Below are 22,764 nucleotides of genomic sequence, written 5' to 3'. Positions count from 1 at the left end.
CCACTGAGCTATCAGGAGAGACCTTAACCTGTAATTATATTGCTGTTCTTTACTATCTGGAACATAGTTTTAAAGTACATAAACTTACTGAAAAGTACTTTTTCAGTTTTCAATATACTGTAAGCCTCTTAAAAGTGATTGCCCCCAAATCAGTTAGAAAAATGTACAAAAGCACAGAGCACGTCCTAATTGACTACATTCTCTGCATAATAACTGCTGCGGTAACTCATTGGTGTTTTTCTTTTTCTTGTAGTTGAGAGGAGTGTATGTTGTGTACCACCATAGTGTAGAAATGTCAAACTTAGATAACCATCATGACAACTTTGTATTAGTTACCACATCAATGAGAGGTATCTAAGCTTTTCTGAACATTGCGGTTTGGTGTACCCAGGGACAGTACAGATTCAAAGCACTCAACACCCAACTGCACTAACAGACAGGTTTCAGCTGTTTTAACAGCCATCCTGCTGCAGATGTTTATGCTGTGGTGTTTCTGTATAAATCAGTTTGTCTGGTATTTTGGGTTATCTGAGCTTTCAATTAACCCTTTCAAACTCCACCCCAATAAAATGCTTTGCTGATCGCCAAAATCTGCTAAAAGTCAACAGCTGCATCATAATATCCCATGTAGTGTAAATATGACTGTTTGAAAATTAAAGCTTGATGTCTTCATTACCTCTTTGACGATCAAGGTTCCAGGTCTTGTACAGACATTACTCAAAGCTTGTTCCTTCCACAATCCCCTCCATCATGGACTCCATCCAACTCATTTAATCTGAAGATTGAAACTGGGATCCTTCTGGTCTGTATGGCTCAATGCCACAACATACCTAGCCGAGTAACAGGACTTTTTATTTGTACTGAAAAATTAAATATTAAATGTCAACACTTAAATCATTGCCCCCACCCTATCAAACTGTTTACTCAGAATGATGAAAACATGAGATGTCCTAAAGATTCATATCTTTAATTCTGTTACAACAGTGACAACGCTTCAATAGCTGTAAAGCGCATTGGAATGGCCAGAGGGTGTGAAAGGTGTTTATATAAACACAAGTTTTACTTTTTCATTTGACATAAATTACTTAGTCTTGTTAAAAATTAATTGAATTTGATTTTCCATTAAATACTTGGTAAATTTGTGCTTAAAGTGAGGAATTTTCATGGATAGGGTAACAGTTACATTAAAAAAAAACTTGTTTTAAAAACACATCTAAATTAACCACTCCCACATCAGGCACCACATTGGTTGAATGCACAGTAAAGGTCCTTCTACTTTGCCCCATCTGTGTCTTTTGTATCATATTAACAGCTATGTGCTATGGACTGAGGCCCTACATATTCTGACAGTTCCATTTATTAACCTTACTACCAGAAAGCAGTTCTCCTTTAATTCCAACAATCTGGGGATGGATACAAACCTGCTCGAGAGCAATGTTCTATTTCATTGCACTCCCAGACTGCCAACATGAATTGGCTTGAAAAATTCAGGGTCATTTTGTACTCATTGGATCGCCAATTGTTTCCCTTTTATTATTCTTCATTTTCCTCCAGTTGCATGCTTTAAGGCATCATGCAATCTCCTCTGGGAGACATGATTTGATCCACAGATCAGCCTGTAACAAACAGGATTCAAGTGGGTGGAGGGGGCCATCAGTTCCTTTTTGGTGAATTTTGTGCTCACCAAGGTTAGGGACATCATTGGTGGAAATGGAAATTGTCTACTTTTGACACTGTCAAATAGTCCAAAGTTAGGTGCTGTGCATGTTAAAAAGAAACCACTCTTTCTACACTGTCCTGTCCTTCAATCAACTTGAGTACTGTTTAGATTTTCTATTTCATGTTACCCAACCTTATGCAGTGAAATTGTCTGTTTACGGGCAGTTTTTGTGCTGTGGACTCATCAGAAACTAGGCTGATGCTAAACAAATCTCATTTTTTGTAGGACTGTATATAGCCAGCAGAGAAGGCTTTTAACTTGACATTCTACTCCATGCGGGCAGAAAGTATGCTCCTTCACTGTGCCACCCAGCAACTAATTTCTCCTCCCTAAAAAAAAAGGGAAGTTTGGGTCTCATTCTTTGAAGGAGACCATAGATAGGCACAGAATCAGACATTTACAGATTCCTTGTGCTCACTTCTCCTTTCCCTCCAGGTTATAATTTTCCCATTTGCACAAGGCTCCTTAAGTTTCCATTGAGAACAGGCAAACAGGAAACAAGCGTACACCTAAAACAATTTGTTTAAATATGGAACTTTTGGGTTAAAGCCACATTACAGAAGTTAAGCACATAATCTAAGGTGACACTTATAGTGCTTTACTGGCACTCCCTGCCATACTGAGGGAGTGCCGCATTGTCAGAGCTGCTATATTTCAGATGAGATGCTAAACTTATGCCATTTGCCCTCTCAGGTGATGTAAAAGAAAAAGGAGCAGGGGAGTTCTTCCTGGTGTCCTGGCCAACATTCTTCCCTTGACACCATCAGCAACAAATTAATTGGTCATTCATCTCATTTGCTGTGTGCTAAATGGTTTCTGCATTTGCCTATAAACGAGTGACTGCAATTCAAAACAATTCATTGTTTGTGAAGCACTGTGAACATTTGAAAGATGTAATAAAGCACTATAATAAATGCAAGCGCTATAGAAATACAAGTTATCTCTCAACTAAAACAGATCAGGAGGTCATTTACATCATTGCTCTTTGTTGGTGCTTGCTGTGCGCATATTCGCTGCCGCATTTGCCTACATACCATCAGCGACTACACTTCATAAAATGTGAAATGCTTTGGAATGCCCTGGGATGTGAAAAGCACTATATATGAAAGATCTTTGTCTGTTTTCTCAAGGGGGGAAAAAAATGACACGGTAAGCTTCCTTGCATTTATTGCACAATCAGGTGTGCATCTGGCCATGTTTATACAAAATAGAGCAATCTCAGAGCACTAAATCACACACAGTCTGAATTTGAAAATAATAAACACGTCAACGGGTTCCTGAGTTTTTCAAGTTTATTTTAGTAGACCTTCAGCCATGACAGTACAAAACTTACAGTAGTTTTTCTCCAGTACACAAATATATATAATTATAATATAATACATGTACAAAGGCTCTGGAGCAGTTTTAAAAGCAACATAATGCAATTCATATTGATCACAGAAGAAAAAAAGTCAAGACAATAACGGTCTGTTATCGTACTTACACACGAACGTATACGAATAAGTCCATCAAGAAAACTACTGTAAAGAGGGACAGTGGAGTATTGCACTTGGAATTCTGTACATTTGTATAAAAACACAAGATTCACGCATTTTAAACACGCTATGGGTCAGCTTTTTTGAGGCAGCACATCTTTATTAAGATTACACTTTACTGTCCTCAGACCAATTAATAACGGCTTCAAACTAAACAAAATTTACATCAACAGGTTAAAAAACTGCTTGCAAAAATCAAATCATCAAGGTACAACGATTGCGATTATTCATAATTGATAGTCGATCCAGAATAGTCAGTTCATCATTGTTCATGTCATATTCACATTTTCATGAGGTATATAAGAATATGTGCATGTCTTGTTAATAAAAAAAAAATCAAAGAAATGGAGGGACTGGGCTTACCTCCTTCCTAATCAGAAGTAGTTTTTTTTCCAGAAAAAATCTTAGAATTTCTCTATATAGCCAAAGACATGCAGTCTACTTCACTTTAACATGTATCTAGTGTACATATTAAGTCTATGAACTTTAAAAAATAAGTTTCCCTCCAAACCATGGAAGCTGCTTCTTTAGGTTAGTGAAGTATATCATTTTGCAGTCCACACATACACCACAGTGAAATAGAAACAGAAAATGGTGGCAATACACAGGTCGGTCAGCATCTGAAGAAAGAAAGTTAGGTCTGTCATTTCTCAGACGTTGGTTGGCCTGCATATGTACCATTTTATTTTAGGTCGCCAGCATTTGCACTTTCTAGTTTTAGCTACACATACAGTGTACGACTAATATAAATGTCTCACATTCTCCCCACTGCAAATGACAATTTCATCATTAGTTTAAATAGATTGGTTCAATACCTTAAAGGAATTTACTTCCAGGCAAGCCTCATAAAACAGAACCTGTGCACCATACTCTAGTATTGACCTGTTCTTGGGGATAAAAGTGGTTTAATTATTTTTTGCCATCCGGGTAATTATGACCTTCACACTGTTCTTCAATTATTGAGTCTCCAATCCAGGAACACAAGCTTCCTATAACCAAATATTGCATCCTTAGCTATCCTTTTCAGCTGATAAATATAAAAGGACCACCCATTGCTGTCATTGGAATTATTTAGTTTATCAGTACAAACACAGTAGAGTGAAAAGAAAATCATGTTTGTGCCAATATGCTTTAATCTTGCGCAATACACTAATTCATCAGCTGAAACGGGGAAACACTGGTACTTCATCCTCACATTATGCAGCTCAAAATGCTCTTTCCAGAGACCAAAGTTTGGCATGGCTGACTAACAACTATACTGAAATGTTAGTGAGAACGCTGTCTATTGGGAAGGTGATAAGATTTTATTTTAGGGAAATCAATTAACTTGGTACTGAAATCAGGTGACTGAAGGACATGGAGTTCAGCATTTCCATGTCCTCTATTTAGGACTGCGAAACTCCAAAAGTTTGGTCACTGCCATTATCCTGGTATGCAGGAAGACTGCTCATATGTAAAATATAAAATTTATTTATACTTAATTTTCAACATCAGGAACTGGCAGGGTAACTTTGACAAATACAATTATTTGTGAGCAAAAAGGCTACTCTCAGAAGTTAGGAAACCAGCATTCTCAGTACTTCAGTCAGAAAAGAGTGGCAGCGACCCAGATCACAGGGTCTGTACCCCTGTAAATACTGCTTTGGCATTTTCAGAGCTTTCCTGTTGCAGTGGATCCTCTGGCCTGCATCTGCAGAAAACCAGACTGTACTATTTAAATAAGTAAGGAAGGGGCAGTCACAGCCTTTGGCCTTATTTCCTGGTAGTAATGCTTGCTGAGCACCCAGAAAAGGCTGACACTATGGCTTGTCACTGAATCCTGGAAGGTTCCAGAGTAGGCTGAAGATCTGAAGTTAGACCCCAGTAATTTTTGTTTCCCTCCCCCTTAGGTTATTAATCTCCATCAGCAGCCAAAATCAGTGAAGCCGGAGGCAGCTACAGGTCTGAGAAGCCTACAACTGCTCTTGATTTTCCTGCCCCTGCTGCTGGTACTAGATTCTTGGACTGTCCTGAGGGCAATTCTGGGCCATTTAAAATGATCTGAGACAGAGGCAAGTCTGAGGTTGGATAGGTATAGTGCACTTTGGGTGCGTTTAGTGCCTGGGCAAAGGAAAATCAGTCCTTAAAAAATGCTGGTATATTTAAGATTAATTTTAAATCTGTAGGAACTGGCAGATACCAGGTTAAAGCTGACAAATACAGTTATTGGTGAGATTTCCTTTTAACAGTCTAAAGATGATACTTCTAAGCTCTTTTAGTGCTAAACAGTTCAGCTGTATTCTGAATAGGTTAGTTTTTGTACTGTAGCATACTATGTACTGTTCTTAAGTGCAAGATAAAAACACCTTAGGAGAGTAAAGCTTTCTGCAATGCACGGCTTAAAAGCAGCAAGACAGAATTATTTGGAAAATGCACAAAAATTACAGTGGAGACATTGAAATTCATACAAAACTTGTGATGCACCTTTTGAAAGACTACTTCTCATAGCATCTGCCTGATGCTGATAAAATAAAAACTGAAGCGCACACATATAATTACAATGGTCTCAGATGCATCGAGAAGATCAAACAAGTTCTAACAGAAAGTGACAAAAGGACTATAACTGGAAAAAATCCATTACACTCCTAACAACAGTGCACTGCAGTCAAGTAGATGGTCACTTTAATGGACAGCAGTGAAAGGAGGTTAATATTTGCACAAGTATAGCAGATATTCACTTACAAGTCTGCAGATATTTGAGAGATTGCTGGCCACAACTTATTTTAAAACATGCACTATGAACAAATTGTTCTTGTAATTTAAGTTGTTTGGTAATTTTTTTGCGCTCTCAAGGCAAAGGATGTCAGGGATTATGGAAATTCACTCTTTTGCATTGTATACACCAAATAGGTGAAAATGAGCTCTCTCAGGTCAGGTATAAAACAGCCAGATCCAGAGTAAAGCTGCCTCGACAATCCACTTCATCTCAACTTTAGAAGAACAAGCCTCACTGCACCATGTAAGTGTTGTCATTTTCCACATCAGCCTGTGGACTCGCTGAGATTTGCGCAGAGTTAAGAAGGCAGTTTCATGCTACAAACTTTTGCCCACTAGCATCTGGGTTGAGACTACCCAAACATATTTCAAATAGGACCCATACAGCTGGCTGAGAAGACAGACCTATGATCTAGTCTGGATTTCAATCCAGTTCTCAGAAGTAAAAGTTTAATGTGTGAACCCATGGCACCAGCCTGACCTCAAACTGTGTTGAAAATTATTCTTGGGTCATCACAAGTTTGGAGTTTTTTTTTTTAAAGTGGCCTAAAAAGCAAATCAAGTAGTCATTATAAAGCAGTTCACTGCCACATTTCATTTAATACTTTAAACTGATCTGAAATGCTCACATTGCCAGAGCAGATACACTAAGCTAAGATATTCTGGGATACGGCTATTTTCCAATACAGTTTTCTAAGCTGATTAAGGATCAGACTGTCCACTGGAAATGAGAAAATGCTACTGAAGTTTTATCTAAAACTCTTCCTTTGAGAACAGTGAAACTTCAATTACTGAAAAAGGTTTAATAGAAAGATACTGCGGATGCTGGAAATCTGAAACAAAAACAGAAAATGCTGGAAAAACTCTGCAAGTCAGGCAGCATCTGTGGAGAGAAAAAGAAAGTTAACATTTCAGGTCTGTGACCTTTCATCAGAACCTGATAAAAGGTCACACAGACCTGAAACATTAACTCTGTTTTTCTCAATTCAAGATACATCTTTTTGACCAGGCTTTCAGTCATTCCTCCTAATTCTCCTTTGCTGGCTTAGCATAATTTTCCTGACAACCAGTTGTGAAGTACTTTGGAACATTTGTGTGTGTTAAAAGCACTATATAAATTAAAGTTGTTTGTTAGGAGCTACTAATCCAAGGTATTTTTTAAATGTAAAATTAAAAACAGCTGAGAGTCATTGCTAACATTTAATTTATCCTAAAAATAAAGCCATTATGTGAAAATATGTAACTTTAATTAGAGGATGAATATTATAAGAGAGTTGTTTTTGGTGTTTTAAGTGAAAAATGACAAATTCAGTGAATAATCAACTGACAATAGAAGTGATCGATTATCAAGGTTTTAAATAATTCAGCTAAACAACCACTAATCACTGCACCAGCTATAAATATTGACAAAGTGCTTTGGAAAGCTGTTCAAAAAAGGTTCAAGTTGTTAGCTCTCGAGTGCGTGACTGCAAAAGCTTGATTACTTCAGGAATCAAACACTTCTTTTGTATAAAACTACATCTTTCATACAAAGACCAGTGCCCCAAGGAAACACAGGTAGAACCACAGATTTTTTTTTGTTTTGTAAAGTTTTGTGGTTTACAATCAAAAAGAGGGCAAAATGAAAATTGATGACTATTTAAAACTCTTTACTGCACCAAACACACACGTACCAGTGGGCATGAAGTTTTTTTCCTCAATCAACATGGTTACAGTCACTGTAATACAGTATCCCTACTTGCCCTCCTCATTCATAAACTAAATACATACAGTAGATAAAAAACAAGAAGCTTAATAAAAAGGAATAATTTCATTCCAGATTTAAAAAACTACAGATGAAAAGGCTGGGGTACTGCAAGGCAGATGGATGCCTTGTTTTTGTTCTGCACAAAGGAGCTCTCATATTTGATATTACTGCTGACTGCATTTAAGAGTGATGCAATCTAACAATCAGTTCTTTTTTCTGGAATCAAACAGCAAGGATAGAAGGCCCAAATCCTCAGAATGCTTTTAATAATTCACTTGATCCAAACATAATCCACCCTTTACCCATAAATGGTTAAGTGCAATTAACTGTTAGAACAGAGCAGAAAGATATATAAATTACACAATATACTCGCTATATTATATAATTATATATGCAGAACATAGTCGTCGCTCGGTGACGCTAACAAAAACATGGGGTGCATGACAGCCATTAAAATGGTCTTTCATCACTAATTCCAAACAGGCTTGACGTTTTCTGCTACATGTAAATTATGTTTGGAAATACTAGATTATGGTAAAAGAAAAATTATGAACGTCATTATCTGCAGTTTAGCTTGCATTTCAATTATTTTATTGGCTATCAGGGACTACAGCAAAATTTACAAATAAGCCTTCAACAATTCCTACCTCCCAATTTCTTTGATGTGTACTTTAAACACGGTTCTTTGTTCGATTTTATGAAATTGAGCATCCTTAAGAGGGCTCCCTCTCTCCTCCTAACAAATGTACCCAGAATTTTACTGCTTTTTGCCTACAAAGTAAAACTGAAGAAGTGCAAATATGTGAAAGGAAGGTAAAAAGGTCTCTTGGTTTAAACCAATATTGTAAATGCAAAAACTGCTCTCAGTTTACAGTTCCAAATCAAACTGAACTACCTGAATGGATCAAATTAACCTTTGTGCAACATCACTTTAGAGGTTAAAAGTTCTCAACAGCCAATTCAAATTCTGATCCTAGATATAAACTAGGGCTCTTAGCCCAAAAAATGCACTAATACATGCATCAAGACCTATAATTTGATCCAACATGTGTGCAGGTCCAAGGCAAAGTATAAATAATATGCAGATGGGATTCAGCTGAGATCCAATGCAAAATTTTTGAACCAGATTCACCACCCTACCACCCCAGGTAAAAGAGGGCACAGTGTTCAAATAATAAACAAAGGACTCTCTCCTGCAGTTCCCATTTATCAGTAGTAGGTATTTGCCCTAAATGCTTAAAGTGGGCAGTTCTTCAAGATTACATACAAGTTAGTTCACTTATGGAGCAAGGCGCTGAAGAGCAATTTATATCACGTACCAATTCCTGGATCAAATGGTGATAAGCATAAAGGCAAAACTCTCATCAGAGCCATTTCAAAGAAAAACTATTTTGCTGCTATTGTAAAATCTACTTGCTCACTAGAGGAATTGACTATTTTACAATATCACTGGAAAGCTATGGCAGTTGTTGAATATGGGAAAATTCCAGATGTGGTGACAAGGTAGTTATGCATTGTTTTTGATCTGTGGCTTTATAACAAAGTCTAATTTTAACTCCCTCCAGATTTTCTCCCCTTACTCCATTCTTGATGGCTCATCTTTGTCATTGCCCACCCCTCAATCCCAGTTTTCCATGTGTCATAAGAGGGTCAGAGACTGCAGACTGCTCTATAGATTCACATGGGAATATTACTGTCTGTATAGATTAGTGGTACAAGAACTGCATTTACATCAGAACAGTGTCAGTCTAAACTATTTGTCCCCCACAAGGTTGTATGTGAAGAGAGTGGGGTTGAAAAGAGTTAATAGAAAATAGACCATATAAACAGTGCATTGAGAGATTTAAAATAATCAATGATGCCATTATTGACAAGGGCATGGGTTGTTCCAACAGCAATTTAACAACCCCAAAACCACCAGGATAAGGGACTTTAATACCTGAGGATTTTCAAACTAAAACTCTATTTTTTGGTGCCTTGCTCAGCATATTATATAATGCTCTTTGGAAATTGTACAAAGATGTGCACGGGGAGGGGTAGGAAAGTTAACATGAGTTCTCTAATGTATAATATACACTGTATGCACTATCTTCCAGCAATCAGATACCAAAATAGCTCAATACCTGTCATGTACTTTTTTCCCACATTGCCATGATAAAGACTTCTGCTATTTCAAAGTTCCCACATTTAAAGGATCAGACTAAAAACAAAAATCACCAAAAACATGACTGAATGACAAACACTACATATAACACAACGGCTTTAATACAGAAGAGGGAATCAAAGGCAATAACGCTGCTGAGTTCAGAAAACAATGATAAACAATTCAAGTTTCATTCTGGTAGCTTATGCTATCATCCAAACATGTGTTATTGTCTTGTAATTCACTCCCCAGTACCTATTACTGTACAATACAGAGATCACAGCATATCTAAGAACCTTTTCAAGGGCTGGGTGGGGGGAGGGAAATAATGGGGTCGAAAGCAATGCTCCAAAAAACAGCCTGTGGAGGAACTTTTAAGACCACAATGGATTATCACAAAACTTATTTATAAAAAACTGCAACAGTTGAGGAACTCAAATATCAAATCCCTCTAGCCACCTGAATTTTTTAGTTCAGATTGGACTTGTAAGGGTTAACTTCTCATCAACCAGTATTAGAATTGTTGATATGGAGCTACTCCCTGGTATTTTAAAGTTTTAATATTTTTCACTCTAGGACAATTGCTCAAATAATAAATGCTTTAAAGCAAAGTTACAAGGATTAAGCAGTGTACTGCTAACTGGGGAAAACCAAGTTCACATCTTAATCTTGACTATTATCCATACTTGGACTTTCGCAGTCCAAGCAGGAGATATTTGAAGTACAGTGCAGCCTACCAAGACTTCGAATGTACACATGCAGGTGGGATGACCAAGGTGCTGGACCTCTTGATGGAAGACAGTGGGAATGCACACAGGAAGAAATAAAGAAAATTAAAAATGGTACAAAGCAGTGCACTTCTGGGTATCCATGGCTACACAGAAGTTACGTAAAAGGTTGTAAAGGCCCCAGAGATGCCCATCAATCTGAACAATTTGCTTTTCCACAACTTGAGTGAACTGGTTGCATGAATAACCTTTTTATGGGCTGCTGTTCTTCAGGTGTATTGATACATATATCTCAACAGCACAATAAACCTCACAGGAATACAGAAAAATCAAACATGTGCATGCAGTTGGTGGAAATTAAAATGTTAAATATACTGAGGAGACCATTCAAGTAATGTTAAACATAATGAAAATATGCAAAGATACAGATGTGGAAATCCGCTTGTGCAAAATTCATTGGTACATATGATTCTATTGAAAGTTTTACCAGTGCAGATCGAAGTGTTTCATCAAACCAACAGCCCAATTAATGCCCAAATCCAGAGTCACTGAGCTAGTAGCTTTTTCCTCAAAGCTTCAGCCAAAGAAATTCTCAAGTAGCTGCTAGAAAAATTCAATTTTCTGTAGGTTTCTGATCATCTCATTTACTTTCACAAACACACAATGGAGTTGTATTAGGAATTAGCTCCATTCATGTTCTTGCAAGGCAGCTCAGAAAGCCCATGCAACCATTAGGACATACTGTCACAACAACTCACTACCATTATGTGCATAGCAACATTCAAGTCACTCGTGTATTAAGTTATATGCAATCAAATAAGCTCTCTATCTAAAGTTCCCCAAAGACCTTCAAATTATCCCCAAAATAATAAAAGCAACCAAGTTTTTTTCCCCCAGTTTTATGGGGTAGGGGATGTGATGGTGATTTGAATTTCAAGGTTCCTTGGTGTGTACTCTCAATAGCACAAAGCAAGATAGAAAAAATTAATTTTGAAAGTAATGAAAAAAACTGCTGAAAGATCACAGCAGTTACTACAAGGTCAAAAAGATTAAGTTATTTTCACTACTGAAGATGAATTTCAGAAAAATGTACATGAAACTATACTGAGGCCAAGCCTGCTTTGATAAGGGGGCCACGCTGTTCACAATAGTTTGCGCAGCTTTGAACGCTTTCAAAACAGCAAAAATAAAATGGTGCTGCAGTTTAAAGCTGCAAGGCACGGCTCCACAATATGAAATCCATTTTTTGGAAAAAATAATCGACCAAGTCCCCCCTTAATTAAAGAACAGTATTGTATCTGCTTATCTCAAATGTCTGAAGTCACATAGGTGTGACTAGGTAGGGCCATAGGCTCCAACCAGAACAACAGCTTGTGATCCCAAGTCAGTCCCACTTGGGGTTGAATAATGTGTTTAAAGATGACAAATACAAAACATCTTGCAATGTTATCTCTATAATTAAGGTCACGAAAGGCTATTTGTTTCAAGTTATGATTATTTTGAAAGTGTTTCAAGATTCAAAATAGGTAAATTGAGATTCAAACTTGAAAACAAGTTTTCTTGACATGGTTTGTGACTGTATTCAGTGGGAGCCATTTTATTGGGTTACCATACATTGGGTAAAGATCCCTCACTAACAGCGAACAAAAGCTAAATTTAATCTGGTCGAAATGTGCATTACCTGATTCAGACACTTACTGGACTGTTGGTTTGGTGCAGGTTTTCTTCCTTCAGGTGGATCTACTCAACACCACAATGAATAACTATTTTGGAAATGGGTCTCCTTTTAAGGTCAGGTATAAGTAGAGCTACATTGCTTAAACAATGAGCCCAGATTCCAAGCCTTCAAACAAGTTTACTGCACTAGGACGATAATCCCACTTCGTAAATTGTCGACCTTTGTAGCCTTTTGCAGTCGGATTGCAGTTTTAGCGCAACACTTAATTTGCTAGAATACAATAGTACCATTAAGCGACAAGCGCAAGCACAAAAAATGGCGCAAGAAAGCATGTCGGACAGATGAACTTAACAGTCTCAAGCACAAACCTCCTACAATGAACCATCATCCACCACCACTGCCTAGGATTTCGCATGGTTCAAAGCCACCTCATCTTAATTTCCATAAGGAGCCACTTTTACTCATTTCTAATTTTATTTAAAAGTTGGCTCGGTAACAATAACCAAATTTAAAACGTGCTCCCTTTGCATCTAACTCAACTGTGACAGGACAGAAAAATTCATTTCCTAGTTTCTCTGTCCCTACAGCTGAGAGGATCAGCAGTGTTACAGGGACTCTAGGTTCCCCTTACCAATCTGTAGCCAGTCCCATTCCTTCAGAGACTAGAAATACAAGATTGTATCAGAGCCTGGACATAGAAATTTCTACTAATATAGCAGGGCTTTTTAAAAAGTAGGTTTTAAATAATTGTACTTTGCACAGATTAAAGACTTAAATCTTAAAAGAGTGCTTAAAATAACTGGGATAAGAAAAGAAGGAAGGCATTGAATTTAGCTACTGGATCTACACAAGAAATTGGCAGCTAGCTTGTGCTGCCCTAGCAGTGTGCAACATATTTTTGTGTTGGAAACTAATGTGCAAAGACAATTTAAATACACAAATTCAGAGAACAATTCTTAGAAGTGTCAGTTCAAAACAAGTTAATTAAATAATCTGAAAAAAGGAAACTGGTTAAGAACTAGGGTTGGACAAAAAAAACTATGACCCAGTAAGCCTCCCTCAAAACTCAACCTAGAGTTTTGCTTGGTGTCTTGGAAACTGATGATGTCACAGAGTTTCCTTCTTTATAAAGTATCTACTAACTCCAAAAAACTGTCCTTTTGGAACAGCAGCTGAAGAACATATTAAAGGTATTCCCATCATGGCTGCGTGCATTCATACAATAACCTTTATTAAAAGGCAGAGATTTTAAACTTTCCTTTTGCCTTTCTTCTTCCTCTCTCTTACTTCCACCCCAGCCCTAAAGAAAAACCTTCCAGTGTCTCACTGGAGTGGAGTAGCTGGCAATATCCAACCCCCCCCCTAAGAAGTCCCATCCAGTAAGCAGACAGAGAACTGGTTACCATTTACTGTAAATATGGATGACGTGGCTCAGTTCTGGCACTTGAGCCGACAACCACAGGAGTGTGAAGCGTCTGAATTTTTACACTACAGACTTTTATTATAAATATGAATGCTGACAATATTTTGAAAAACTCAACATTTGGGAAAGTCCTTTTAATAGCCAAGAACACATTAATTGTTTAAAATATATTAACCCTCTTCCTACAACCATATTTGGTCAGAACTAAAATCTTTATGATTGAAATTTTAAAAACTGCACATTCCTACACAACAGCCACACTTCTTCACAGCTTCCAATACAAACGCTGCTCCAGTGTTGGTGAGCATGAACACAGATGGCTAGCTCTCCGCATAGTGTTAAGCACTGCAGTGTTTCAGCCAAAAACTAAAGGAACTCAATGTGCACATGATAGTTAATGAATTGGAATATCGACTTTAGAGAAGGTTTGAACTTCAGACAGTACACACATTAACTGTACTGCCAGGCCACAAGTTAACATTTTATGAAAATAGGACACTGGCGCTCTCAACTATGGAACATACTGAGGAATAGAAACTATTATGCACCAATAAGTCTGCACATTTTATTTTGTGTAGACTGTAAGTGGTTGGCTACACTGTGACATCATCAAACAGCTATCTTGGTGGTGAGGGGGAAGGGGAAGAGGCAAGTCTTAGTTACCTATGACCATTAGTCACCAATTCAAAGCCTCTCGTAACCCAAGGTTGCATCATAGTAGCTATTATATCCAACAGTGAGAACGAGGTAGTTTGGATTACCTATGACACCAATTTCATAAATTGTCTGATTTCACAAAAGCTCCTCCAATTCCACTCATCCCCCATGGCTTAATGACCTTGTATATTGCCAGGTGGCTCAGCAAACAGGCTGGTCACTTTGCACAGGGCAAGATGGCGCATTGGTTCAACTGGGATTTGACAAAGTTCACCACACGTACAGTAGGCAAGTGAACATGGGCATCTTCAAACTGAATCAGTTAAAAACTTTTATTTTAAAAAGGTTACGCTTGACGATAAATTTCCCACACCTCCCCTCCCTCCATACTATCACAGAATCTGACTGGACACCTCAAGTTGTGTAACCGGGTAGCCAAATCACAATACTCTGGGATTAATCCACAGTTTTTGAACTGGGAGTTGGAAAAAAAAAGTGGGCAAGTCATGTCTTTTGTCATAAAAGTGTCAAAATTGCCAAGATGTTCAAACAGTTTAACTCCTAAGCTCATTAATGTTAAAAATGGAAATTTGTAAAATCTAATACTCCGAAGACAAATGTCACTAAGACATAAACATAGGTAGTTCTTTTTGATACAGGTCATTTGGATAAATTACTTTTATTTATCTAAGAATTCATATGATGCTAAAATGGTCAGTAGTTTCCACCAGATGATTCTCTTCTAAAAAGTTACACAAGGTCTTTAGGATTTAATGACAGTTGAGCACACTAACATCTAGGTTAAAACACAGTTGAAGCCATTAATGGGGATGCTTTGATAGGAATAAAAATTTCATTTTCAATTCATCCCTATTAAGTAAAACCCACCTATACTGCCTTATATACATAACAAATAAATCAGTGCTTAAAAAAAAGTACCATAATCTGAATCTTCATTAACTGGCATCAACTGTAAAATTGGGTCCCTAGAAATATGGATTTCTTTTCTCCACTAAAGTTCAACTAAATACATTTAAGGTTAGCATCTTTTTGTCAAATATAAAACAAAAAATTCCAGATGGGGAACATTTAGTTTTAATTGGAAAATGGAGCCAAATTTAACCTCAGTTTATTCTGTAGATTAATCCCTGAAAACAATTATCTTGTCCAACCCTAGTAAGAACACCTCCTTCTTTAGATGAAGTCAGTGCAAGGGGAGTAGAAAAGCGTAGTCCATGTGGCCCTCTCTAACTCACTTTGTGCTCTCCTCGGACAATGTGCGAGGAGAATTCGTACCGATCCTGGCTGTGGTGGCCGCAGATGTTGCACTCAAAAGGGTCTCTGAATCCATGGCAACCCATGTGTATGGTAAACATTACGTGGTCAAGAAAGAGAACCCGGCAGTGGTTACACTTATAAGCCTTAACTTGTTCTCCATCTTCATTTAAGACTCTTAGGACCTCTTTGGCTGAGCTTTGAGCTGCTTTGGCAGATGATGGAGGCTCCTGTGCCTTTGGGTCCTCTTTGGAATAGGCCGGGCTTTGCCTTGTGGTATAGTTACTAGGGAAAGTATGGGCATTCCTGTCTTCATGGCTGCTTTCTGTATCTGTGGAATCATGGCAACCATTGCTTGGAGACACTCCAAGCTCTACCAGTTGGTTTTTTGCTCTAGAATTCAGATGTTCTGGCACGTCTTCATGACCTTCTGCTGCTTCTCGACCTCCCTGTGCCTCAGCTCGGCTGTGGATGGGATGTACATGAGAGTAGACAGCACTGATCACTGGCGTGATCTCCGGCATGCAACTGGTCATGGGGAGCCTTGGAGGCCTCATTGCTTCTGTTCCTAGATAAGACAGTGCACTGCCCAAATTCTGGTCCATGGGGTGAGGAGCCATCATCTCTACATCCTTCTCAAAATTGGAGTTCATCTCAAAGTGAACATCAGTTAGGTTGAGGCGTATGTGTTTATCACCTGAAAAGAAAGGATTACGGTTTAAAAATCAGTAAACAGAAAATAAATCAGTAATAAAGGGAAGTTAAAGATAATTCAAATGTACAATTAACCACACCCCTCCCCACCACCAATTCTATTAGAGCAATATTAATATACTGTAAATAAAATAAGTACCAAATGTAACAATTCTGGTTTCAGAAATGGTAACAATTGAAATTGTACTAAATGTCAAAACGAATTAAAAGATACTCCGATATTCATTTAGAAACACATATGGCCTTCAAGACAACATCCTCTTGGCATTATATTGACCCAGTCAAAGTTCAGGATCAAGGATCGTCAAACTCTTGTTGGACTGTTATGTTTCGCCATCACAATGAAGACATCAGGAAAAGCATTTTTGAAATCACAAGCTTACAAAGGAGAACTAGGCAATTTCTGACCAGTGAAATGTGGGTCAGCAATGCAATTTTGAACTAGCACTGGAACAAAAATAATCAAAACTATAAATAAAATCTAAAACAACTTGAGAGATTTCACACTTCTACCTGTGATAGTAAACCTCAAAAACAAACAAGATTCCTCCCAATTTAGGAAGTCTCAAATCCAAATAGATAGCATTTTGTTTGGACAGTGGATGGTTGAAATACCCTTTCCATTTGGATGTTGAATATTAAAATTGGACTCTTTCTCCAGAGAATTGAATATAACCATATCTAATTTAGGAGTGGAAATAATCAAGACCAAATTAAATACCATGTGTTTAAGACCAACACAAGAGCTTTCAAGGCTCTCTTAATCTGGAATTAAATAAACAGTGCATAAAAAGAAAATGGAGCCCAATACCCAACCAAGAAGAAAAATTCTATTACAAAATGAAGTTTTTACTTCTTTGTTAGCATTTGCAATTTTGTTGAAAATTATGCTGCACACACACCAAGAGCCAGAATTCTGCATAAAATGGGAAAGCTTTCGCTTTACTATATGCAGCCAGATCACCATGTAGATTATGCAGAATGCACTGGATCCACTTCAATCAATTTGCTCCTTGTAGGGTTGAGTTGCTCCTTAATTTAGTTGCAGATACAGGAAAACATTTAAATTGTCAAGGGGACAAGCATTTGTAAGGAGCAAGACATAGGGAAAAAACAGCTGTACAACAACCTAACCCTCCACTGTCCTTTTGGGACATTTAAAAAAAAACACACAGAAGCTCTTACCCACAAATTTCTGCGGAGTAGATCTTTTTCGTTTTGCAATGCTGTTAGCAAGCCTATCTATAAAAGAAGGCCTGTCAGGGGCTGGCTGAAGGATATGGTCAGGCATCACATCCATGTCACGGCTCTCCTCCCCTGCTGATGAGAGAAAGCACCCTAAAATCTGGTGATCAACTGATGCACATTGTACAGGCAGCATTGGGAACAATAGTGGAACTTGCTTTGAACCAGCTTTAGCGATCATTTTATACTGCACAACCGTTTAAATTGTTGTTAACCAATTCCACTTTGGCAACAAAAACAGAGCTCCAATACATTTTATGAGGCATTTTGCGCATTTGCGCCACAACTAAAAAAAGACCGAACTGTCGGCAATTCGATAGTTTTGCCAGCTCTTAATTGTAATTTTCCAGAAGGTGTTGTACAGGCAGAATTCATTTTAGTTTTCTTTCAAGCACGGTGCAGCATATGAGATATGCAGATTGAATTCTGACCTACACTGAGTGCACTCACAGCATTCACTCCATGTGGCATGCATTCTCAATGCAGTTATAGATCATTGATTTATCCTGCTAGAGCAGCGCCATGTCTCTAACTAGGTCCTACGTGAAATGAGTTTGGACAACCTCAACCCAGTTTCAAGCAGCCATGGGCCCACAGCACAGAATTGCCCCTAATTAGACATTTATTGGCAATCTCAAACAGGCCATAATAATTGCTGGCGTGGAAAGTGAAAACATTCTCACAGGTGGTCTTCTGATGCTGAAGTGCTATGGAACAAAACAGGCCTAACCTGGGTGTGCTCACTGCCGATACTGGGTGACTAAAGTGGAAAGTGCTCCACTTCCCAGTATGGACATCTTTTCATTTGAAATATTTCAATAAAAATAAAGTTATGGAGGTTGAACAAATGAGGAGTTTGCACCAAGTATTTAAAAACAAATTTTACAGCCACTATTCAGGACATTAAATTGCCAAGTTTCAAAAGGTAAAGGAAGAATATGAAAAGTTTGGAACACCTGATCCCTATTGATAACACTCTTAATGCTCCTTTACCTTTGACCCTCCTGACAGAGAGGAAAATGAACCAGCATTCCTGCTCCAAATCACAATCCCTGCCTTGATTCACAAAGAATAGCCAACTAGCAAAGCATTGGATTGTGGCCAGTACCCATAGAAGAATACTCCAGCAAGGAGTCAATTCCTTTAGATGATGATTAGGGGAAAAAGCAAGAAAACTGGCAGAAGGAAGGGGAAAAACTATATTCTATACTGGATTTAAATTACATTGTGAACCAGAAGACTTGCCTTCAGGTAGTAAACAGATCTCATCTTCAGTATTTGACTGTTAACTTAGCACTTCCCATTTCAGGAACAAAACCAGTAAAGTAATAAATATTAGTAATGGAAAATCTAAGTCTTCAACATGGTTATAGTGTAAAACATATTCAAGACCAACACAGCTACTGGACCCATTCAACAGCAGGTATTATTTCTACACAGTTACAGCAATATTGAGTGTGCTCTCTATTTTGGTGTAAAAGCAAAATACTGCAGATGCTGGAAATCTGAAGTAAAAACAGAAAATACTGGAAATACTCAGCAGGTCGAGCAGCAATGGTGGAGGGAGAAACAGTTAACGTTTCAGGTCAGTGACCCTTCCGCCTGATGTTGCCTGACCTGCTGAGTACTTCCAGCATGTTCTGTCTCTATTTTTGTGCTACTGATGGGTTGATCCCAATTTTCATTTGACTTCCCCCACCCATTCTCTCCTAAAGGCCTTATCTCATGCTGGGATGCTGAGATACAATGGGCATCATATGTAGGCATTGGAGGACTCACTCCTTCTCTTAAAGAAAATATTTAATGCTGGAATTTCATGCACATTTCAAAGACAAAACCCCAGCAAGTAACTCATGTCGACAAAGGCAGCCCTCCAGTACCTCAGCCAAGTGGCCATTCTTTATGCATAAGCCGAGATTGAATGTCAGGAGGGTAAATGACTGTCCTCACCCTATAACCACAGAGAGCTTTGCATTAGAGGTTACTAAATAAGTAATTAGAAGCAGGAACCATGACTGATATTTCCGCTTCCTAAACGAGGGTGGCTGAGGCCAATTTTCACAGCTAACTGTTGTGCTGCCTTTGATCTCCTACCCAACTATCAGTAGTACTATAATATACAACATCACATCAGTGCATTTTATTAAATTATGCTGAGAACTGGACAGCATTTCATAGTGAAAAGCTTACAGTTTTAAGCTGTACCATTAGGTGCAAATATGGCATTATATTCAAGAGTCAGTCGGTGTTATACACATGCATTTTCTTTGTTTTTGTGACTTTCTTTAGGCATGCACAAAACCAAAGTTTAAAACAATATAGTACAATGGTCAGAAGAGTGGTTAATGGTCAGCTAGAAAAGTGCCACTAGTCGGTAGGGATATGAACCTCAACATTTGAACTCTACCCTTAAATGAAGAAAGCTTTAACAGATCTACTTCTGAAAGGTCTGCAATTTTAGAGCTGGTAGACAGCAAACAAGTGGTAACCTGAATCCATGAAAACCAGCAATGCCTGACTGCACAGCAGTACATGGAAACCAATCTCAGAGTGTACAGTAATCTCAAAATGTACATTTTCATATGCAGAAATTGAGTTAATGTTCTGAAATCTTCATTAGTAAGACTCAGATTCAGTAGATACAAACTTTACAAAGAAAGATATACAAGAAAACCAGTGTGAAGCATTGAAAAGTGACAGCCACAGGAACCTTAGTAAAACTCTACTTGTTCACTGGAATATGCTATTCAGCAGATTCCCAAACACCATGTTATTGAAAGAGTTCACCATATTAACAGCAAAATTAAGCCAGTTTACAGACTGCATTTATCAATACCGGAAATGAAATATTAATCTACTGCATAAATAGTTGCGAACTTGCATGGGTGGAGACACCACAGCCCTCAAATTACTGTTTGTAATGCAAGCATACACGACTAAGTAAAATGGTTAATAACTCTGTAAAAACAACATACAAAGGAATATTAACTCATTAAGCTTTTATATACTTTAAAAAAAAACTGTTGGGATGCTGGCAAAACTGGCAAGACAGCGTCTATTGCTCAGCCATAGTAGCTATAAAGACATCAAGGATCAACCCAGTTGTGGGGCCTGGAGTTACATGTAGACCAGACTGGATGGGGCAGCAGGCCCCTCCCGGAAAGACATCAGTGAACCAATTGGGCTTTAACAACAATCTGGTCATTTTTTTTCCCCTGGTGGCAGCTCACAATTTATTGAATTCATTTTCACAAAACGTCATGGTGGGATTTGAACTCATAACTTCAGGGTTACTCATCAAAGCCATAACCACTACACTACTATACTCCCAGATAATATCGCAAACAGTAATTTCTAGGCTTATGTATAGTATTGTTTGGTGTATTCAACCACACAGAACATAACCTTTTATAGTTCATCAAAACAATTAATTATGCAGCATCTCACAATCATTTATTGTCTCTCCTCTTCCTTGTACCACAAGCCATGACTCACTCCCTGATTAAGAGGGTGGGCAGGCGGGCAAGTTAATATGCTCCCAAGTCTCTATATGTACAAGTGGCCCAGTGTGACTTTAATATTTCTGTTCCCATGGGAAATGCCCAGCCTCTTGACAGAGACTCCTCCAACACTGCTGAAATCAGGAATCCTCATATTGGAGTCACAGGCAAAGAAAAATGACCTACCTTGTACAGTCTTCATCATTCTTGGCATGATAGCATCCCTCACACACCATAGGAACTTGTCCAATCTGGATTGGTCCTGGAAATCACACTCTTTCATCATGACATCATTGAGAGCACCCCTCATGTGACATCCTGCTCCCACATTGTATAAAAGGTCCAGGACTTGCGCAATAACTGTTCTTTTTGACCTGTGACAACCTAAAAAAAGATTCCCCTAAAAATTCCCCAACCATAGAAACAAAAAATAATGGTCCAGCAGGGTCAGTGGGGATGGTGCTGTACAATGAATGCTGTAACTCAAATAATAAAGACGACCCGACAAGGTAATTTTACTTCTTCATTTAGGCACCCCTTACAAACCACAGGAGTTACATCAAAGTACCACCAACTTAGGAGGGGGAAAAGGCCCTAGCTGCGATGCTACAAGTTCTGCTGCCAAAACAGATCTGAGAAATACCTGGACGTAGACGAAATCTCAACAGTAATGTCTGGTAAATGTGTAAAAAGCAGTCGAAATAGCTACCTTACAGACACTGCCAATTAAAAGCCCAGGAACATATAAATTAGAAGTAGGCCATTCGGCCCCTCTAGCCTGCTCTGCCATTCAATAAGATCATGGCTGATCGGTTTGTGTCTCGAATTCCACACTCCCATCTACCCCCGATAACCTTTGATTCCCTTGCCTAACAAGAACAAAGTAAGTAACACTGGTTTACAAGCATGAAGCTTAAAATCATGCATTTGAAGAAGTTTCAATGGCGAGTTCATCAGGTCATTAAGGACTACTTTAACAGAGCAAGGGCAAGTCTGTTTGGATGCAAGCTCCACATAGCTCACAAAGTGATAAACTACCAGACTTAACATTGAGAGATGAGACTATATGTGCTCGTATATACTTTAGACTCAGCCCAAAGCAATGGAAATAATCAGGATCATGAACCTCATGTGGTAGTGAGGATAAAACCATAGAAGTTTACAACAGAGAAGGCCACTCAGTACATTGTTTGTGCTTTTTCACACTCCAATACAGGCCTGTATCTTCCTCTGCTTGAAATATTTATCAATTTTTTTTCCTTAAAAAATCTGTGCCTCAAACTCTCCTCATGGCAAAACATTCTATGTTCCAACAACCCTGAGTAAGGACATTTCTTGTGAACTCATTTCCTTTTATTTGTTTTTAGGATATGGGCACCCCTGGCAATGTAGCAACCAAGTAGTTTGAAACATGTAGGTCAGTTTACCTGCTCTGATGGACATGGGTGAACCAGTTGAGTTTTTACAAGAATGCTGCAGCTTTCACATTCATTTTCTGGTGCTAGTCCACAAATTACCAACTGCTATAAGATATTGATTACTTGCTTGACTGCCCATCTGGGAGCTTGGACTAACCAGCTGTCTAAATAGGAATACACTACAGCCCTAGGTGCACAGCAACAAACTAAAGGTGTTTTGTAAAGAA

At 38.3% G+C, this 22,764-nt stretch overlaps 1 protein-coding gene across 16 annotated transcripts in view; it reads right to left on the bottom strand.

Moving 5' to 3' along the window:
- ikzf4 (IKAROS family zinc finger 4) overlaps positions 1 to 22,764 on the bottom strand; it is a 233,941-nt gene that overhangs the window by 16,333 nt on the left and 194,844 nt on the right. For 9 of the 16 annotated variants that reach the window (XM_068024609.1, XM_068024612.1, XM_068024603.1 and 6 more), the window contains 4 exons: positions 21,306 to 21,503; positions 17,560 to 17,691; positions 15,642 to 16,357; positions 677 to 860 (listed from right to left, as the gene is read on the bottom strand). In XM_068024609.1, the coding sequence (XP_067880710.1) occupies positions 852 to 860; positions 15,642 to 16,357; positions 17,560 to 17,691; positions 21,306 to 21,503 (1,055 nt within the window). In that variant the 3' untranslated portion in view covers positions 677 to 851. Of the gene's footprint in view, positions 1 to 676; positions 861 to 2,994; positions 16,358 to 17,559; positions 17,695 to 21,305; positions 21,504 to 22,764 lie in introns of those variants that run through there. The other 7 variants (XM_068024617.1, XM_068024613.1, XM_068024618.1 and 4 more) reach the window with 5 other exon arrangements.

The sequence above is a fragment of the Heterodontus francisci genome, chromosome X (assembly GCF_036365525.1).
Source record: "Heterodontus francisci isolate sHetFra1 chromosome X, sHetFra1.hap1, whole genome shotgun sequence".
Taxonomy (NCBI): domain Eukaryota; kingdom Metazoa; phylum Chordata; class Chondrichthyes; order Heterodontiformes; family Heterodontidae; genus Heterodontus; species Heterodontus francisci.
Note: the sequence above shows the minus strand (reverse complement) of the source record. Positions and strands in the feature narration are given on the sequence as shown.